The 21,255-nt window shown below is 37.1% G+C and overlaps 2 protein-coding genes across 3 annotated transcripts in view; one reads left to right on the plus strand and one right to left on the minus strand.

Moving 5' to 3' along the window:
* Nucleotides 1-21,255, minus strand: part of LOC124183306 (putative inorganic phosphate cotransporter) — a 39,791-nt gene that overhangs the window by 7,625 nt on the left and 10,911 nt on the right. The window contains exon 1 of one of the 2 annotated variants that reach the window (XM_046571637.1): nt 6,342-7,010. The exons of the other annotated variant lie outside the window; for it this stretch is intronic. Coding sequence (XP_046427593.1) covers nt 6,342-6,453 — 112 coding nt within the window. The 5' untranslated portion in view covers nt 6,454-7,010. Of the gene's footprint in view, nt 1-6,341; nt 7,011-21,255 lie in introns of those variants that run through there. 2 annotated transcript variants of the gene reach the window in all.
* LOC124183304 (glutamate receptor ionotropic, delta-2-like) overlaps nt 13,671-21,255 on the plus strand; it is a 38,907-nt gene continuing 31,322 nt past the window's right edge. Inside the window, exon 1 of the mRNA XM_046571633.1 lies at nt 13,671-13,690. The gene's annotated coding sequence lies outside the window, so the exon portion shown is untranslated. The remainder of the gene's footprint in view (nt 13,691-21,255) is intronic.

The raw sequence follows: 21,255 nt of genomic DNA on the forward strand, positions 1-21,255 counted from the left end.
TATCGTATTACAACCCTCAACGAAACTTTCTCCCCAAAAAGAAAATCGGCGACAATAGCCGACTTGATTGCTAATAAGATTTTTAAACGCTCTTCAAATTTCTTGCCTAAATTTCTCGGGTTTTTCAAATATCTATTCAACTGTTATAATATGGACTGAAGCAATTTCGGTTGAGACCAAGAACGGAAACTTGGCCAAGAATAGTTTTAGTTATTACACCTCTGAAATAAATTGAACCACTTTTCATCTCTGTCGAGTGGTGCATGCACTTGTAAGCAAACTTGCAAGTAATATTAGATCCACTAATTTTGAAATATACAAGATGGAAAGTAATATATCGATGCTAATCGTGATCTTTCCACTGTGCAGGCTTGTTGAATCAAGGAGTTGCTCTGCAATTATGCGATATAATAACGCCTGCATGCCAAACAGTAAATAGTATAAAAATACCTTTTCCACCTGTTCATTGTAACTGAATTGCACGAGGAATGATAAGAAGTTTATACATTAACGACGGAAAGTTGTGTCTGTGTGTTATTTACGCTCTTCGATCTATCATTAATGCAAATAACGCGATATTGTATTATTGCAATACTCTGTTGCATTCCGTGATAAGTTGTACATTAAATTGTGATAAATAATGTTCTTACAAACATAGTTGATAAAGAATATGGAAACAATTTATCACATTTACGATAAGTGTTTCAATTTCTTTTCAACGTAAAATTAAAGGATATTCGTTTAGTTGAAAGAAAAAAAAAGAAAAAACACTAAAACACAAAAAAACTATAATACGAAGGCATCTATTGATATGAAAAAAATTGTGAGTATGAAAAAAAAGTTGTAATTTGCACAACGCTGGCCTTGCGAGGTATTTGGCAACGGTTGCACAAACATGCACGTAAGAATTATTGTATTTTTGGAAAATTCACGCACACGTTTGCATGTAGAGCTGAATACCTTGTACCTTACACCAATACGCAAGGTGTATAAACATATTTGCATGCGTTAAAATCGTCCCGGAATTCATAATTTACGATTCGTCTACTCGGTTCACTCGGATCGAACGCATATTGATATACGGTGAAGAAGATTGCAATGTCTTAATGCCAGTATGAGGATAAAAATATCATCGTTTCGCATCGTGAGGTGAAGTTCGATAATGTTATTAATAACAGTAACAAAGCGTTTGCACATTTGGCAATTTTAGGATCGTCTGAAATTCGGTAAACCTAATGAAGTAAAACGTATACTGTAATATTTCAGAAACTAAAATTCTTTTCAAGTTGTTTCCCAGTTAAAAAATAATGTGGAGTATTTTTCATTTCAATAATGATCAGCGAACGAGTATTTTAATCAGCTTTGATAAATGGGAAAAATACTCATATTCAGTTAAATTATAATTTATTGTTTAATAAAGCATGTATTTTTGCCAATTTGTAAATTATGAAAACTAAAACGATTTTCTGTCCGATATATATAACGTACATATATATTCGATTTCCGAACGTTGATTACGAAATAAATTTCGAGGGGAAAAAAAATGAACCTCGTGCCTAAATTATTGAACAAATCTCTAAACGGATTTCGAAACGTTTAAATTCTCACTATCAGTGACAATGTGCAATGAACTTAATTACCTCACAATTGTAAACTGTTCTTATGCATCCATAATTTATCTTTGCTATTTGACATTATTATTCAAATACGGTATAACAATACAGAGTGCTTCTGAAAGATAATAATACTCATTAGATACAAACAACCGATCATTCCAGTTAATTAAACATATTGTATTATATTTTGACAGACTTTTCAGGCGGCCCGTAACTTCGTAACGTCTATAAAGTGGCTGTTGCAACTACCACTAATCAATACGAGGAAAAAAGCTGACAATTAGCCAATTACACCGAATAAGAACAATGCGTTATTTATTTTTTTTTTTGCACGTTATAATTTTACGCGACTAATATAGCTGCAAATCTCCGTACCAACAATAATCATGCATCAGTCCCATTTTCCAATATCATTTTGATTCTTGTTTTCATTTTTATAATTTTTTTTTTTTTTTTAACTCTGATACCCAAAGAAAATTGTATATACGAGTCACGTACACTACGTAACGCAGTGATGAGCGTCGCAAGAAGTACAAAGTTGAAGTCAAATTAAATCATTCGAACAAAGTCCAGGCTTTAATAATAATTAATTATACGTATACCGAGGATGCGCGAACGAGAGTTCGATGGAATTTTTATATTTTTTCATTTTTTGTTTTTTGTTCCAAAATCGAAAAAATATATAGAATACAGATTGAAAAGTGCAGTGAAAGATGAAGGAAATATCTGTTCGAAATAGAGTTGTTACGCAGAAATGTATGCATATTATAAGTCTTCTTCGAATACTTTTGTACTAAACAATTGTCCTGTTTCGATTTTCTTTTTTCTCGTTTTTTTCTTCATTATTTACAAATTATTATTATTATTATTATTGTTTCTTTTCGACACTCGGTAAATCAAGCTGTAAAAGTGTAATGATTCTACCTAACCACACGCCTTGACAACATAATACATTAACACCGTTATATCCACCATACCGTGGTATTCATAGGTATATGGTATATGTATAATGTATATCTATGTATAAACGCTGGGTACAAACCGAGATTATGTAACAAGTAATTACCGCGAGCCAACCGACCAAACATGACATTGGTACAAGTAACAGTGGCTGTCAATTGCTGCAGGCGAATCTTGTGACTAACCAGGAACAGAATGAACGTCTCGTGGTCGAATAAATTAGGGGGGAGGGACGGGGGATGAATGAGAATAATTAACGAACGAAAAGGAAATTAAAAAAGACTTTTCAAACGTCAAATCTATTCCCAGACTTGAAGGCAGGACGAAATATAAAAATAGACGAGTTTTATACATTAACTAGGTACTACTAATATTCGGTTTTAAGAAGAAACAGTTCTCAACGTATAAAATGAATAAATATCAGTAATAATAACAACGACAATATTAATAATAATATTAACAACTACTATCGTTATAGCCAGAATAATTGAACATTTAACGGAAGCGAAGGTCATTCGGTACATTTATTGGCCAGAGGCCATTGAATCGTCGATATTGGATCTTATATGACGATGTACCGATATATACTAAATGATACAAATACATAGCCATGAGTAAAGTGTACAATATTCGTACATGGTCGCATAATAGATAGAAAATATTAACAATTTTGTCTTTAAATCGCGCCGCAGATGTAGCAATAAATATTGTACGTTTTTCAGTTTTTTATTTCAAAAAAAACACTGCAGAGATAGACTGTTGTAGCAGGAAATATGCATTTCGTCTTAAGGTTACAAAACGAGGCGACAATTTGGACAGAATTGAGGTACGATTAGATTACACAAATGGAACACATGCGAGAAGTATTATCATCTATCGTTAGTGAAACAATTAGGAGTAAAATTTGTCGGCAATAAGGTTATAACGTAGACACTACAGTATTACACTATACTGACGTCAAACGTACATAACTATATCTATATGTATATATATATATATTTCATTTACGCAACTGTTGCAGAGTCGCCAATGCCGAAAGCAGCTGAGCCGTATCGAAGGTATTTTTACTGTTTTACAATTGATAACGATGATGTTTGCAATGTATTGCCGCCATCTCCGGTCATTAACAACAACCATAATTGAACGTCCAAAGGAGAAAAAAATAACAAGAAGCAAACATTGATAATAATGATGAGGCTGATGTTAGTAACGTTAACGTAAGGAAATAATATCATGGAAAAATTCGTTATTGCGTAATTTTAGAATAACTTTCTAGGAGCTCGCTTTGGAAAATATCAGTTTACTTTATTTATCATGGTTTATCAAATTTCAGACATTTCTAAAGGCGCGATGTAACGATTTTTTTTTTTAAACATGGATCGTTACGGTAACGTTACTAACTTCATCCTCATTAATAACTTCGTAAATACGTAGTTGATGACAACAGCGAGGGTAATCATCGAGATTATCGAACGTAGCAGATGATTTATTTTTGGATTTCCGCCCATCGAACCCTGAGCGTTTAATAGCAGAATCGTCTCCTTGCGCGCTTATTCGCGGATAACTTATACTCGTTATTAAAAACTGAGTCAAGGAAAACCCGGCAACGGTTGGCTTATTTTTGTTGCGGCTATTAATTAAGTTTTTTTTTTTAAGTTTTCGGTCGATCAGGCACCATCTTGCTTCACATGCATGTGTATAAAACGAAAGAAGGCATTATCAAAGAAGACGAAAAGAAACATTGCGACACCGTGAATATTGAAACTCTGAACAGTAAATTTTGCAAACGTATATGAGATATGGGTATGGTCAGGCAGATGCGATGAATCAATACCGCATAATGTGTTTCATTGAAATTGAAAAATAAATCAAAGTTACCGAAGGTGCGTTCATGTGTAAAAATTCAAATCGGGTAAGTGAGCATATAAATCTGTGAATTTTCGCTCCGTTAATGCCACGAAATTCCTCAGCATTTTTACAAACGTGCAATTCTGACGAAATTTTCGGAAATGTAAAAATAAATAAAATAAAAAAAAAAAATTACAGAAATAGAACGAGACCTCGTTGAAATACACCTACAACATGCCGCTAATTTAGACGGTCTCGTCGACGACGATTGAAGGCGTGTGTATCACCTGTAGACTCTCCTCAAGTTTTATTAATTTCATTTCGTTCTCCCGTTTCAGTGCAAATCTAAAAACGAGGATTTTTAAACGTATCCCTTCAAAAATAATTACCCGTTCAAGCAAAAAATTTCCGTCCAAACAGCAATTACTGCAATGAACCGGAAATAATTAGCAAAGCAGGAAATTTCCGCACGACAGATTTGTCGAAAGGGGAGATAAATAATGAGGTAAAAGTTGAAAAAACGCGTGGAAACGTGACGCTAAACTATAATACAGGATATGACGTAGGCTTGAAGCCATTTCGGTAAAAAAAAAAACCATGAATCATGTAAATACACGTGAAGTCTGTAGCCTTGGCACGTGCGATAATGATTGGCTCTTTTCTCTCTTTTTCTCTGTCTTTCCATACACCTATATTGAATTTCATTTCCAAATGATACGTAATTAATTACACCACTTTGCAACAACGAAGCGCAACGCAATACAAAGTTCGCCATTTGTCATATCAGCACGAGACAGATCGACTCACTCACGTGCGCTGCCCTGTCTTTAAAAATTCAAGATTCAAATCGATCGACACGTGATTATGTCCAGAGTGATCGAAAGCTGAGGAATCAATGAGAACTGAAAAGAAGGGAGGGGGGCTTGGTACGGTTAGAAAGTTGTAACATTTAAATCGTTTCAATTTTACAATTAGTCATTTGCTCCATCATTTTTTTACAATTGTGCCATGTATAGGAATAATGAAAAAAGAAAAAATTCGTAGTGTTTAACGATGATTCACGTCAGACTTCGCTAAATGAGAAACAACCTACGCAACGGGACTCGGATAGCGTCGGGTGTCTCCGTCAAAGATCGGGTTGACCGCCACCCGGATAGCACGTGGCGTGCCGGTGCGCTGTGGAAATAGCACCTTGAGTCCCGAGAAACGGAACGACGACCGACTGCAGTATATACGTAATATTGTTGCCAACCCGTTACAAAACCGATCATGTACTTCGCCGGTTGCCTTCGCGCCTACCTGGCTTTAAACGCTTTGTGACAACCGACAGTTTAGGTATAATTCCGGGAAAAGGCCTGGCTTTCAATAAGGGTGGCTGAGGGAGCCGCGGCCGACTCGGCGGCGTCGTTCAAACAGGTTATCAATTTCTAATTCTGCAAGAATTTTTCGCGCGACGAATGAGCCATTATGTGTACCATGGGCGCCGATGCCCGTCGCTCGAAGAGAGATCAAGTTCGCGATAGCTCGAACCACGTGTCTTGTTTAGTCGGCCGCCAAGTTCGTACGGATTATTGAGCGTGGATATATACATACATATAAAAGGTATCGGATTCCAGTAGATAAACTCGTTTCATTGGTTGTTCATTTAAGAATGAATTGGAATGCGATAAGATGCAGTTAAACCCTTGACTATGCACGCAGCCGGCTTTTGCGTATCTTCCTAATGCAAGATTAATCGCCGCGACGGCGTATACGACACGTGAACATCGAGAGCAGAAAACAGTATCGTTTTTATAATGAAACGGGACACAGACATTGTTGCGTCGTGTGGCGACGGAGAAAAGCAAAAAAAAGCAAAAAAAAAAAAAAGAAAAACAGAAACACGGGTTTAACGGGCGAATCCCGAGTGTTTCCTACCTGCTTGCTTTTGCGGAGGTCTGTTGTCCGGCTCATCAAGACCCGGCTGTTCCCAAACCAGCACGTGGCCATTTCGGTCTCTGTTCCCGCCGTTGGCTGTCGCACTACTCATGGCACCCCAAACAAGACGTTTGTCGAAGGAAGTCACGCAGCAGGTGTACAGTCCCTGACTATAAACACACGGAGCTGTAACGGATACCAGTCACCGCCGGCTTCTGAGCTTGCACTGAATTTTTTTTTACCCGAACGGTCACGAAACGCGTAACAGACTAGACGGTGAAACGGCGCGAGCTTTTTGGAACTAGGTTGCGAGTCTCGCCGCGAGGTGGATAAACGAAAGAAAAATCGAACGACCAATCCTTCCGAACCTCTTCAATGCTACGTGTTGTATCTTCTTGATAGCGAATTTCTGTCCGGAGTGCAAGGATACATCAGCGAAGATGTTGCTCTGCCCTGCGGTCGCGACGAATATCGTTAATATATAACTCAGTTCGGATCGACTTGCAGTTCTCACAGCACCGGGCGACACCTGTCGGCGAGATTTGATGGCACGATAATCGATAGCGAGAACCCGGTCTAATAGCGTCGTGTGAACCTCGGTCCAACTCCCGTCTTATACTCTTCGACTAACTCGCACTATTGCCGCTTTAACTTTGATCGCCGTTTACCCCCAGACGAGACCGCGCTCTTTATAAATGTGCTCACGGCAAAAGTTTGTCGTCCGCGGGTCGGCGGCGGGGCGGGGGGATTCGCTAGAATCACGGAAAAGGGGGGAGCATTCGACAGATATACATTACGCCGAGCTGATTATAGAAAATTTTGGAGGTGGGGCACTGCCGCTCCCCTTTTTTATACGACAGCTGATTTTTGCGAAATTACCATCTCGCGACTAGGTCTCGCATCGATCGTCGGCATCTCGCATGTATGTGAAAAGCATACGTGCGCATGCACACAAGTGTGGCTATCACACGCATGACACACCCCTCGAGTATGAAGCTAGACACGCTACCAGAGTACGTAGTTGGTAGACTAACTTGCATCATTTCGTGACGATGAAAATTTTTTTTTCCTGGCTTTAATCGGACCTTTTCACTTACATGTGTGTAATACATATTTTTAGCGCGATGCATTCTCGCTTGTGTCATGAATCACACGAATTGATAGATGACTATGCGGGTGGAAACTTTTTCACGCTTATTACCTCTCGTTCGAACTGATACAGACGATTAAACATTGACCATTTATTTTCTTCTTACAAGATTATGTATATACATACTTTATTGCGAAACGCGAATAATTGCACGATATTACGTACATACTAGCATATCAGAGAAATTGATACTGATAATGATAAAACGCCGGACGTGTACTCTGACAGAGGAGTAGTCGCGTCACGGCGGGGATTTGGGGATATGAGACGTCGTCGCACGGTTATAGATCAAATATTTACACGCCGTAAATCATCGAGAATACATTCGTCATTCTCTTAAGCGTTGCAAGCGTTTCCAGCGATTGTAAATTGCGTGCATTATTAAATAAGGGTACAGAATATTAAATTGTTTGTTTCCTCTAACACAGTTTTTTGTTTTTTTTTTCCATTTCTATTCTCCACAGCAACGAACTCGTTACATGCTCACACACTATGGTGTGCAATAAAACTATATGACGTCGTTAAATGTTATGTGCATGTATCATAAGTGCTGTTTTATCTCTATAAAATTTAAAAAAATGTATACATCGTATCAGCTTTCAGATAAAAACGATCTATCCGATCGTTCACGAAATGCGGGAGTACACATCATTTTTTCTCTTTTATTCGTTACGCTAATAAAATGAATAAAATTTCACGACTTTCCAATCAAATGAAAGGAAAACGCCGCCGTAGGATTTTAATTAATTTCCATCATTGCACGTTGAGGATCAATCGTCGGGGAATTACGTTATACGCTACCCGTTAAATTATGGTTATAACATTCGCCCGACGCCCTGAGGGCATATCTTGATTTGAAAAGGTATAAACTCACACACTCGCAGATGCACTCAGAAAACGTTCACAACAACAATTAACCGCTGATTCAAACGTGTTCGAATATCTGTTGCGTGATATTTTTTTTTACAACTGGCGCAGTATAAGCACGTGGCGGGTTTAATTAATACCGGACAAACTCTGCTGTAGCGTCACGTGATTTTCGTGTGACTCGGCGAAAGGAGCACGTGTATTATACGATATATAGATATAATATAGATATACTGCACAATTCTCCGGACGTGGACGGTTCGGATTATACGAAGAGAATGGCAATATACTAGCAACTCGATGGCACTCGCATGCACGAATTTTAAACATTGGCCGTTACATACGATCGAAATACCGCCACGGTGCAAAAATTATATGGTCAACGTTCGAGAAAACGAGAATCGAAGATTTAGTCTGGTAAGATATCTATCGCGTAAGATGAAGAGATTACCGGTTTTCCATAAAAGGTGTAATCGATAATCATTCGAAAACCGCGCAAATCTCTCGGTGATCCGGTATAACATGATTCGGCTTAATCGACTTAATCGAGCATCGGTCAAGGTTGGCGGCTCGGAAAGAAATCGCTCTGCTATATATTACAATATCTCTGCAAGTGGCAAACGAAATGACGGAAATAAAGAAGCGGCAATCGAACTTATAAGTATATATGTACGAGTAACATGAGTTGATCTCTGTCGGTAGCATGATAATTTATTCGTTGTCAAGGTCAATGATTTTCGATCAGGCGACACAGGTGTAATAAATAACCGAGACCCGAGTGGATTGATCGCTCACTGATTATCCGTGCTTATAGTTATAAGGATTTGCCTGCAGATCAGTGGTAAAAAGGCTGAAAGCCACGGACTTGGTATCGTGACGATTATGTAAAACCGTTCATCGTCGTCATCGTCGTCGTCAGCATGACGAACGTGCGAAAGAACCATCGAAGCGGGGAAAATAGGCGTATGCGCGCATGCGTACTTGGCACGTACGTATAGTTTCTTCCATTTTTTTTCCCCGCGAAAAGTTCGCGCTAAGTACAAGCCGCGTGTATGAAATGGTGTACCGAATCGAAGAGTCACTGCCGCCGCTGAAGGCTGCTGTTGTAATAACGTGTAATTTTCTCAATTGGCCCCCATTGTTTCTTATAAGTATTCTTTTGGTGTTTTTTATTATTATAATCAAACCGAGATCGACAATCGCAACGAGTATAATAGTATAGTTGAACATCCGTTTTTTTTGCAAGTATCACTTACTGCAAATCAAACCGCGCGGAAAAGAATAATATTTCATTGAAGTAATTGAAGATTGTTAAAACGAAAATTTCAAAATCTGATGCCTCCCTCCACACGCGTATACACACATACACGAAGATCGAGAAAAAAAAGAAAAAACATATCCAAGGTGAACAATTTGTAAAATCTTCATAAATATCGCCCCAGGTACCCGTTTTACGCAATTCATCACGATTATCAAATTATCCCAATGACAACTAGCGCCGTTGCAGCAATTGCTCTAGTTGCAATAAGGGGCTATAAAAAGAAGACCCCCTTCAGTACTGATCGTATAACACATAGGTATATACTTTCAATAGAGTGGTAGGAATTCTGTGCTCCTTGGTGGATGCGAAGATGAATTAAAATGACCCATTGACAAGCTAATAAGACCCTCCTAGCTCCGACTCCTACATCTATACTGTTTGCGTGTCCAAGATTGCCCAGGCCGTGACCCGATCTTGTTAACCAATAAAAGGAGTACGAGGCGCGTAGCACGGTCGGTCATGCAGAGGCCTAAGTGCATCTCAACCGTGTCACGTAAAACGAGCGGGAGGTTTCGACCACCTAATTTCCATTCCACATTTTCGCAGATTTTCGTACTTTCAGCGTCATTGGGAAAACGGGACATTGAAACAGGGTAAATCATTCCGATGTCAAATTTTTATTCATCTCGCAATAATTCCAGTGTGTTCTTGTAACATTTTGCAAGTTAAAAAGAAATCTAAACTGACACATATACACGCACATATATGTGTATGTATATATATATATACCTGGAGGAATATTTTGTTACATGGATTTGGAGTATTACGATTTTACATGTATCTTCACAGGCTTGGATAGACTTATAGACCGCTTACAAGGTGTATAAACTAGCAAGCTAAACTGGAAGTATATCATACGCAACTTGTTAAATCGACAAATTCGACATGCGCACGTGAAGAAGTTGGTTAAATCTCTTTATTTCGTTTTTTTTTCTCACGTGTATCAGTTATCCGTACATCCTTGTAGGTACACGTACATACCTATCCAGTCATAATCGCATTACGCAATTATCAATCCATAGCGGATTTTGCGTGTATATAACGAACGATATGCCAATAAGAACACCGTGCGAGCAAACCTAATCATCTTTTCTGGCTCGAGGTTCACGTGCATGGAACGTACACCGCAATTATCAATTCCGTTGATCGCTTGAGTTAGCGAACACTGACGACGAGCAAAACTAGTTCGCATCTATGTAATACATGTACGAACATCAGACTTCAGACATCGTGCGTGATCGTATGTGATATACGTTAAGTTCTTGCAACACGCCTTAAACAATGTTGCGCAATAGATTTTTCGAATATGGCGGGGTTAACGAACGTCGTTGCAAAAGTATCGAGTCGACATGTCCGCTGATGCAGGCAAACTTGGATACATTTTTCTTTCAAATAACTTTGCCCGTTGCGTGTCACGTCGTTTCGTTGTAAATGTAGGCCAGACTGAGACCTCGCTTCAAGTTAAGTTTATTTTGAAAAATTTACAAGGTCTTCGCAAAGTCGGCTTTACCTCATTCTCATTTCCCTCGATAACTCATATTTTTCATTATATTTATGACATTCTTCGTTTATACCATATCAACGACAAGCTAACATTTGACATAAACGTAAAAGGTTTCTTTCTGCACAGGAATATTTTTTAATACATATGTAATAAAGAGAAAGCGCTTAAATTATAATACTGTATGCTCGATTTTGCCACGTGGGCAAAGTTTTTAAAACTATTTATACAACTCGAATTCGAAGTGAAAGATTCGGAGGGGGAAGAAAAAAATTTAAATACGTACATAAATTACCTGCAGAGATGGGAGCACTCGTGTACATACCTATAACTGCACATAACATCATGCCACTCAAATAGCAGACTACATATACATGTTTCTTTTTACTACACGATGCCAAAAAGGAGTATTTCACAACTTTCGAGAAGTTGCCATTTTTTTTTTTTTTTTTTTTTAATATCATGAAACAGAAGTAAAAACTCCAAATCTCACTGCAGGTATGAGATTAGCCGTTAAAGTTAAACAGTCGGGATCAACTAATCTCAATATCCCGTTTTTGACTGATATTAGATGAGAAAGAGAGAGAGAGAGAAAGAGCTTACAGAAGACTCGATAAGATACCATCGAATGAAATCCATTGCGCAATAAATATACTACTTAACACCTTCAGACTGTCGTGTACGTGGGTATTGGTGTTGAAGTTGTGTGGATTATAATTGTCGCATATTCCATTTCATTGCGTCATTCATCTTGCAGTGAATTCTATTCATGGCATATAACAAGCACGATACCGAAGCACCGTGAACCATGCATACGTGGAAATGTTGCCTCATTGTTGTTAACGATCCGTCGAATACATCGTATTATAATAAGAGTGGTAATCATCGAATGATTCGATAAAAATTTTCCAACAGTCATCTGCACGATAATTGTAAGTAAGAAATTTGATGAAGAAGGATTACAAAGACACGGTCGTGGAAACAAGTAGATCTTCTCTGTTCTCGACCTTTAGTTTTCGAAATTAATCAAATCAATTAATGGTTTCATTTATTACATATTAAAATGTTCTAATTTTTATAATATATCACTGCGTAGCCAAATAGTCGCGGCGATATCCGAACGCGTGACTCATCGCGGATGTAAATCAAAAACTCGTGAAATCGGTGAGCTGGTAATTAAAGCGCAAAACTCGCTATCTACAAACGTATACTTGTATCCCGTTAGCAATTTTGCTGACAATACATCATTGCCGCGATTGTTTTGTCACATGAAAAAAATTGCCTACTCTTGCGCTTCTTGAAAATTTGGTAATTTTCCAAAGAATTGTCGGCCCCTTGTATAGACGTATAGTAATAGTATTACTCAACCCTTACAACAGCATACATATCGCAGACGAATTATGCAACTTCGATATTGTCTTCCGTTATACTCTAAATACGTATAAACAAAATATCTATGCAGTACTATGCTATGCGTAAGGATTAAAATTGCGTAATTTCAAAGTATGCATCGTATATTTACCTACAGTTTAGTCAAGGAAAAAACAGCTCTTTTCATACAGATTCATCGATACGGTTTTACAAGTAAACATGGTTGCTCATGTGCAGCTGTTAATACGCATATCAAGCTTTTTAATTACAACGAAGTTACCATCCATCAAACAGAAAACAGCCGCAAGTGTACTCTACGAAATGGTAAGTATTCATTTAAATACCAATTCATTCCAAAGAAACGATAAAATCGGGGGGGAGGTATGTAAATAATTGTCAGCATTTAATGAAAGTAATTTCTCCTTCTTTTCTGCCATTTTCCTACCCGATCGTACCTATTCGACACAAAAATCCGTGACCTCTGGTTTCCGAATGACGTACGTCACGTCGAGTATGTAGCATTGTCTTTAAAATTGTCCGTCTGGCTATAACTCGACATATATCTGCAAAAATCCTAATGCGTAACATTTGTTGTTATACCTGTTCAACGGCTCTCTGTAACCGACTGAAATAAATGTACTGGCCAGATATGCATACGTCGCAGAGAGAAGCGGTAGCTATTTTCAGATCATACAGTGTCTGCCAAAAATTTCCACTAACCACTGCGGGTGTAACCGAGCGATCATCATCATCATCATAACGATCATCATTATCAGTCGACGAGCGTCACCGAGAAAACACGTGTATGAAAATGTGCTTACAGTTACAACGCACGTGACACGATACATATGAATCGTGGAAATATTCTTTAACAGTCGTTAATATTTTTCTTCCTTTTCTTTTTCTTTTTTCGTTTCACGCGTCATTCACGCCTCTCAGTTTTGTTCGCACCTACGCGAAACTAGGACGATTTGCAAAAAATTTTCGGACTCGAGTGAATGGAGAAAAAAAAAAAAAAAAAAGAAAATGAATTAAAAATATTTTTTCACGCAACTATGGCTCGCGTACCTAACAGTTGCTAAATTTAAATTTACCAGAGTCAGTATTCGATTAGCTGACGGGCGGTTATGAATAGCTAGGTATCAGACACATTTATTTAGATATAATTTGCGACGATCTTTGTATCGATCAATGGTCGTCATTTATGTTAGAATCTTTTGCAAATTTTTTTTCATTCAATTCAGATCATGTGAAACTCCGAAGGCATGTTAAAACAGTCGTCAATGTATAAACTCTTAATTTATTATTGATTGAAAAATACAGTCACAAGAATAGAAAATTTTTGCCGTGTTTCTTATAAACTGGAGTTTGTACCGTGATATTAAGTATATTCAATTTTGGTATTACCGTTGACCGTAAGTTGTTAATTTTCAATTCTATTGTCTGCTATTAATTACAGGACACGAAGTAACGACGTTTACGATATAAATCAATGAGTTATAGCGTACGAAAGTAACAAAGAAACATCTGCATCAATTTTCAAAAGTTTTATACCAAAGAAGAAAAAAATTATACCAAATTAATTTCCGTCAATTTCTTGAAACGTATTTCGTACATACATGCCACGTATGTATTATAAAATTCTCCATACATCTACGTGAGAAAATTGATTCAATATGAGATATATTTAGAGCTGTAGATTATTTTGGCAAATTTTCATAAGCAGGTATGTTATTATATCTGCCGACGAGCACGGTGATATCTCTTAAGCTTTCAAAAGCGTGAACGCCTCATACTCGGCTTATAAATCATTTTACCGAAGCCTGGAGCTTACTTGTCAAATCGTTTGCGTCAAATAGATTTTATCTAAATAAGTAAGGACGGGTTGAAAGAAAGAGAGGGTTTCTCGAATACGTTATAGATATGTGTCGGGAGATTCGGTTTTGGCTATCAAAGAGATAACAATCTGCAACTATCTGCACACGACAGATTATAGCTTTTGTCTGACAATACGGAATTCGGTATTACTAATATACTGATATACCGATATACTACATTATTGATATTGACACATTGCCATGAAATTATCGTCTCATCTACGTTTTGAATTCATGGATAACCTGTGTCACGACCGTAAACAATAAATACAACCATCTTATAGATAAGTGACACAGCCACGTGCTAGTACAGGTATCATGACATTTTTCAACAATTACGTACGCGTGCAGGTCATACTCATTTGATTGCACGATTTCACGATTTTGTGTACAGAGTAAAGAGCACCGTAAGATTAGAAAGAAAAACATGCCGAAATTACATTGGTTGGCAAATATATTTATCTTTAAAAGTATACCCGAGTACCGAGAGAGGAGCCAATTCGTATTTTCCATTTCACGTAATAATCAAATCGTTGCAAACTATGGGAAATGATATTAAAAATTGTAAAATACCGTGATAACCGTCAGCAATTGAAATTCCGTACGTTACTAAACGATCAGATACGGATTTTCTGCAAAATCTAGATTTTTATAAGTTATATTTTTTTTTCTTTTTACTAGACTTTTTAATACAACAATTAACATGATGAATTTATTGGGACGGGATCGTATATTACGAGGTCATACGCGAGAATTGAATAAGCATGCGTGAGTGATCGAATGATGTACATCGAGGATGAATCTCAAATTTTCGTGCGACTAATTTTGGACAGTGAAATGTGATGATTTGGACAATATATAATAATTATAAATAATCGATTGTATGCGTATGATTAAAACACGATACGTGTAGAAAATGATGTGCGTAGAATCCGCTGGCGGTGACAGAATTGCTTCGAAATTGAAGAAGCCTAGCTTTTGAGATTACGATCAGCGAGTCGACAATGTCATAAATGTCATTCAACGAGGCTTTACTCCGTATTATACACAGGTGTAAACGGGTAATAAACAATCGCGTATTAGCTTATTAGCCTGCGCAAATTCTATTTGTGACAAGTTAGCATAACGCCGCTACGACAATGGCGAATTCAATTTTATTTGCTCTTTTACGTCCATTCTGCACGTTCCTAGGGTCGTTAGCAGGAGCACGTAGCCTGATTCACGATCTCGTTTAAAGTCTGCCGTGTAATCAGTCTCTTACAATGGGAAGAATAGAAGAAAAAAAAATGGGAAACAATATCCGTTGTCTTGCTACAGAATCTCAAGTAAGTACTGGCGATTATAAGATATTTCCAAAACGTGACGGATAACGATCCTCCACTCGGCCTGTAATAAATTGTAAATTCAATCAAAAATCAATTGAAAAAATGAAAAAAAATATCACGATTTTTAACTGCGCCTCTTTTTATTAATTTCTTTTAGCCTTATTTTCAACCGAGGTTAATTGTAAAAAAAAAGTTAACATTTGTAAAGAATTTCTGATCAATATCCACGTACTTCATCATCGCTCGTTACCGTGCTGACTGTCTCATCGTGTATAATTTTATATTTATTTTAGAGCGGGTACGCATAGTTTGTTTTCTGCATTTATATTAACTAAACTCTCTTATCGCGAAAATATCGGCGTCGTTCGTTCGCTCGTTCACAATCTCACAAGTCTCGGTGTCACTAACCTATCGTAACGGTGTAATGTCATTAAGACAATTGCGATCACGATAATAATGATAGTAATAATAGTAATAATAATTGGAATAATCGGAGTCATTCTCAGGGATAAATCAATCATTGTTTCGTGTAATCGAAGGTCGATCGCAGTATGCGTGACATGACATTTTTTTTACTAGTTGACGATAAAGATAATTTACAGAGGTATTTTTGTAACCGAAATTTGTGTGCCAGTTGTTCAAATCAAATTGTCAGAAGATTCGAAATATCTGTAAATTTACTCGTCGCGGATAAATATAGGAGACTCAAATAAATGTAAGTTAATGATAGATAGAAAGAAAGTAAAATAAAATGACCGCTGACGCGTTTCAAGTCCGGGTTTTCCCTCGATACGTACGATTAATGGAGAAAAAGAGAGCAAATTATATTTTTTTCGATATCATCGCGAGTTTGATTAATCTTGAAGAAACAACAAGTGGATATTCGCGGAAATATCTGTGTTTTTAATTACAATTTTCGCAGATATGTAAGGCACAAACATGCTTTATGCGTCGAGTATTTCTTCGCAGTGATAATCTTGAAGGTGGAAAATAAAAAATATAACAAATGCAACAAAGGCTATTGGGGTTATCTTAATTGCATTTTCGTCACGATCAAAATCAACCAGACGAATCAGATGTACGCAATACCCGATATGATCTTAATTTTATCTCCGAGACCTATTATTGAATTAAAATGATGATTCGAATTTGACCGTAGCGACGAAGTCATCTATGACTGATTTTAAAAACTGAAACATACCGTGTGCCGGTCGGTATAACGAACAATCGATATCGATTTTACCGATAATTGGGATTTACCATTCGTACCGACGACCGATAAGCCATTGACGTTACCAGGCGATGTTGGGTAAGCTGAATAAATAACTCTGTCGGTAATAGAGACATCAGTCTTACAATCAAATGTTTGAAATGATACCGGTATGCTCGCCAGGAACGTGACACGCACCTCGTTATATTTATGTTTACGATTAGTAAAATTCCTCGAGAGCTGATAACTAACTAATCCAATATTCACACTCAGTTAGCATCGTTTAAAATTCCGATCACCTCGGCCAAGAGCGTCGTTACGATTTATTCATCGGTGCAATTCAATTTATATTATATCTACCTATTTTCTCGAATATCTAATGCGTTTTAAATACCCGATTATTTATCCGAACAAGATAGGAGACGTAATTTTATTAATAATTCTATGTAATCTGAGGTCCGTAGTGGAGCCTGAATCTTGTCTAATAACCCGTCTTAGGAGTAGAAATAAACGATCTTAAATTGTTTATACTCCCGAGATAACAATAGGTCTCGGTGTACACAGATTATTTTTAATTACCTGCTACGTGCGATGGTGGTAACTCTAGCTAGACGATCGATTACCTCACGACACTCACGACGACGTTGATTCAAAATCGTTTTTCAGTAAGCTCGTACAAATTATGGTGAAAATGTAAATTTATGCAAAAAATTTTCACGCTGACAGAAAGAAAGGTGTTGAGAATATGTAGATTTTAATTTCCGTAGGCTAGATTGCAATGAATATTATTTACCGCATAATTGAGTGTTTCACGTTGTTGCAGCTTACGTGGACGATATGTTTTTTGATACTTCCTTCGAGTTGGCGATTCTTCAAAGAAGGATGTGGGCAATTTGCGCAATGACGTAACTAGAAAATTCACGTGGTTTATGGGATGATGCATTGCAGTCGACTATGTAATTACAATAATTGCTTCTGTTGCGACTTTATTTCAGGAGTAGAGTCTGATTCACGTCAAGATTAACACTGCAGTTTTCATACAAAAATTAACCCTACACGCCGCACGTTGTATGAGGATGTGTGTCACGCGAATGACAAAACAGTATGAGCTACCAAATCGTACAAGAAAGAACGCATTCAGGAATAATTTTTACTCTCCCTGTCAAGTGATAAAAATTGTTGAATTTAAAATAATATTGTCGAAAGTAACTTTGAAATTTCAAAATCCTTTGCAATTTACTCACAGCTCGATCAATTCTCCGTTAGATGCAAGAGTATAAAATATCTTAAGATGTGTAAATATTTTACGATTTTCATAAGATGTGGAAGATCTTTGAGTACGTTTTTCGCATATTATGTAGAAGTCAAATTCTGTCCAGATAATTTGAATCTGAACTAAATACTATAGGGATAGGGTGAAAGAAAAAAAAAAAAAACCAACTACCAACGATATCCAGTTCACGAAGGGTACGCGATTATTCGTAGGTAATGAAATCCCGCTATCTGTGCTATTAATAAACTTCATTGAAGAGAACCGGCGGTTATTTCGAGCGGGAAGAGTAGATCAAGTAGCGAAAGAGTCTATCTATGAAACGTGTCGGCAACGAAAAAAAAAAAATTAGTTCACCGATTAGATATGGAATACAATTGGAAAAGGGTTTTTACAGCCTTGTGAAATAGCCGAGAAATTTGTTCTCCATAACGGGCTAGATAGTTAGAAAGCCTATAAGTAGAAAACAGATAAGCTGTTGAATTTGAAAGGTGACAAGTGCAACTGGATTTCCAAACAACAATACCGGTCACCTCGGTCACGCATCAATCTTCTATAGAATGATAAACTATTATACCTAGGCGTAGATTTTAATCTCTTGGCAATAAGAAACACCGCGTGGCAGATGGTTAGAACATATGTTGACAGACGTGTTTTCTTCTCCATCAATCGTCGCGCAAATTGTTCAAATATCATTACGAACTCACGTGCCATTCCATTTCGCGTGATGGAATTGATTGACGAAGGTAGATGCAGGCAAATAAAGATAGATAGATGGATAGATAGAGTTTATTACGTGTGAATTATGCTGTACAGTAATGAAATGAAGAGAGAGAGAGAGAAAGATAGGGTGGAGAGGGGGAATAATTTGCAAACGCCGTTGCAAATCGCGTGTCGAATATGTATCACACAAGCACGAGGGTAGAAAATGCTTGCATAAGCGCGTTCCTTTCCTCGCTACGGACAAAGTTATTCAAAAGGTGTGTACAAGTTGAACCGCGACTATAGTCAGCGCCTATTTATAACATAACACAACATGACATAACAACGAGAATGCCAAAGGAATAATATATTTCGAAAAAACATTTTTAAATTCCTAGACGAAGCTGATATAGCATCGTGTAAAGTTCATCCTTTGGACATGTTGTTGAGACAACAATGATTCGGCCATAATAGACCGGCCAAACGATGTGCTCGAATAGTTTGTATTATGCCGGACTTATAATCCAATGCTAAAAACCCGGGGACAAAAACACAAACCGACGTTAGCGATTTTTCAAGCGGAAATTGCAGCACAGTTTACGTTATAACCGAAGGACAAATCGTAAAGGTGTGTATAATAAAATGCGCTACAGTTACTACGAACTTCGTTTAGAAAAAAAAATATACCTAATACATATACAGGTATACACAGTAGATATGCGTAATTGCCACGAATAGATTGCAAATGTTGTTTAAAAACGTCTTATATTCGTAGAGGTTAATAATAAAGGTGGAAATAAATTTTAACGAGAGAACAGAACAATGCAAATTATTTCCTCCTCATACAATCTCACAACACAAACAGCTTTTGTTACGTTTTACGTTCGCATAGAAATTACGATTCGTTCCTTTTTTCGACAATGCAAATTTGCGGTGTAGTGAATCAAAAGCTTCGTGGTTTAAATGACAAGAAATTATTAAATTATTATATTTATTTTCACGCGAATACGTTTAAAGTATAAAAAAAAAAAAAATCAAGTATTCCCGGATTGTTTTTTGTTTGCTTTGCGCTTTTAAACTTGTTCCGTCGTATTATCGGCGTGCAAGTGACTATGCATACATATATTATCACCCTAAAATGGGTAGTGGAAAATTCAATCGCGGCAACCGAGACACATTCGAAAAAAGCAAAAACTAATGACGAGAGTCGCATATTCGATGATCACGCGGTAATCCGTTGACACAAAAAAATAATAACAATAATTTCACGTAGTTGATAAGAATTTCAGCAACGTTGCAAAAATATTTATCGAATAATAAAGTTTTTCTTTATCCGTATAGCCGTCGAGCTGCAGCCGCGATACGGAGGCAAAATCTGGTACACCTGTAATATGTAGGTGAGACGACGACGCGATGATTTCGCTGGATCAGGCGAAAGTAGGCAGAATTTTTTATAAAGTCAATTTACATACGTGTACGAGATAAGACACCAAGTGGATTTAATGTATGTATATATATGCACACATGCGTTGCAGTGCGATACAAGGTGTATATATATATATATATATATATATATATATATATATATATATATATATATATATATATATATATATAAGCGAGAACACCTTGCACGAAAAGCAAACATCACCGCGCTAATTTCTGCGGGACTATTTTATTAGCTAGTATAATAATCGTGATATGAAGTGATAATTACTTGACGTATAAAACAATTCACGTGTCTATGCTGAGGTATAAATTGTGTGCGAAAAAATTTACGCGCACAATTTTGACTTCGCATAAAACGAAGAAGAGAGAGAGAAAAAAAAAGAACTGGATGAATTTCGTAACGTTAGGTCTTCGGAAGAAAAGAATAAAAGAAAATAAAATTATACGTAAATACCTAGACTGAATTGAGAACATTTCACTCTTGTTGTTTGGATATTTTTAAAATTTACACTTGCAAATATCGAATATTACAAGTTGGGGCAATTGTGAGGCAGGACATGACGTTCAGCGAAATGCTAAATTGCGGATGTATTAGACTGTGAAAATATTTTTCTTCAATCCGAGAAACGGGTCCAGATTTCCTTTAATTAACGTCTTCGCTATATTTCGGTGCGAAAATGCGTTTATAGGTGTACACGATAATCACATGCTTGCCGTACGTAACATATTGCAGTTTCGCGAATCGCGATATGGCTGCGGCTGCATGCGACCGGTTTTCGAAAAACCCGAACACATGAGCCTCGCTAATTGCTTTTATCACCATTGCGCAAAGCGGTTCGGTCCATAAATTATCTCGCGTCAATAATTGTTG

Source organism: Neodiprion fabricii, chromosome 5 (genome assembly GCF_021155785.1).
Source record: "Neodiprion fabricii isolate iyNeoFabr1 chromosome 5, iyNeoFabr1.1, whole genome shotgun sequence".
Taxonomy (NCBI): domain Eukaryota; kingdom Metazoa; phylum Arthropoda; class Insecta; order Hymenoptera; family Diprionidae; genus Neodiprion; species Neodiprion fabricii.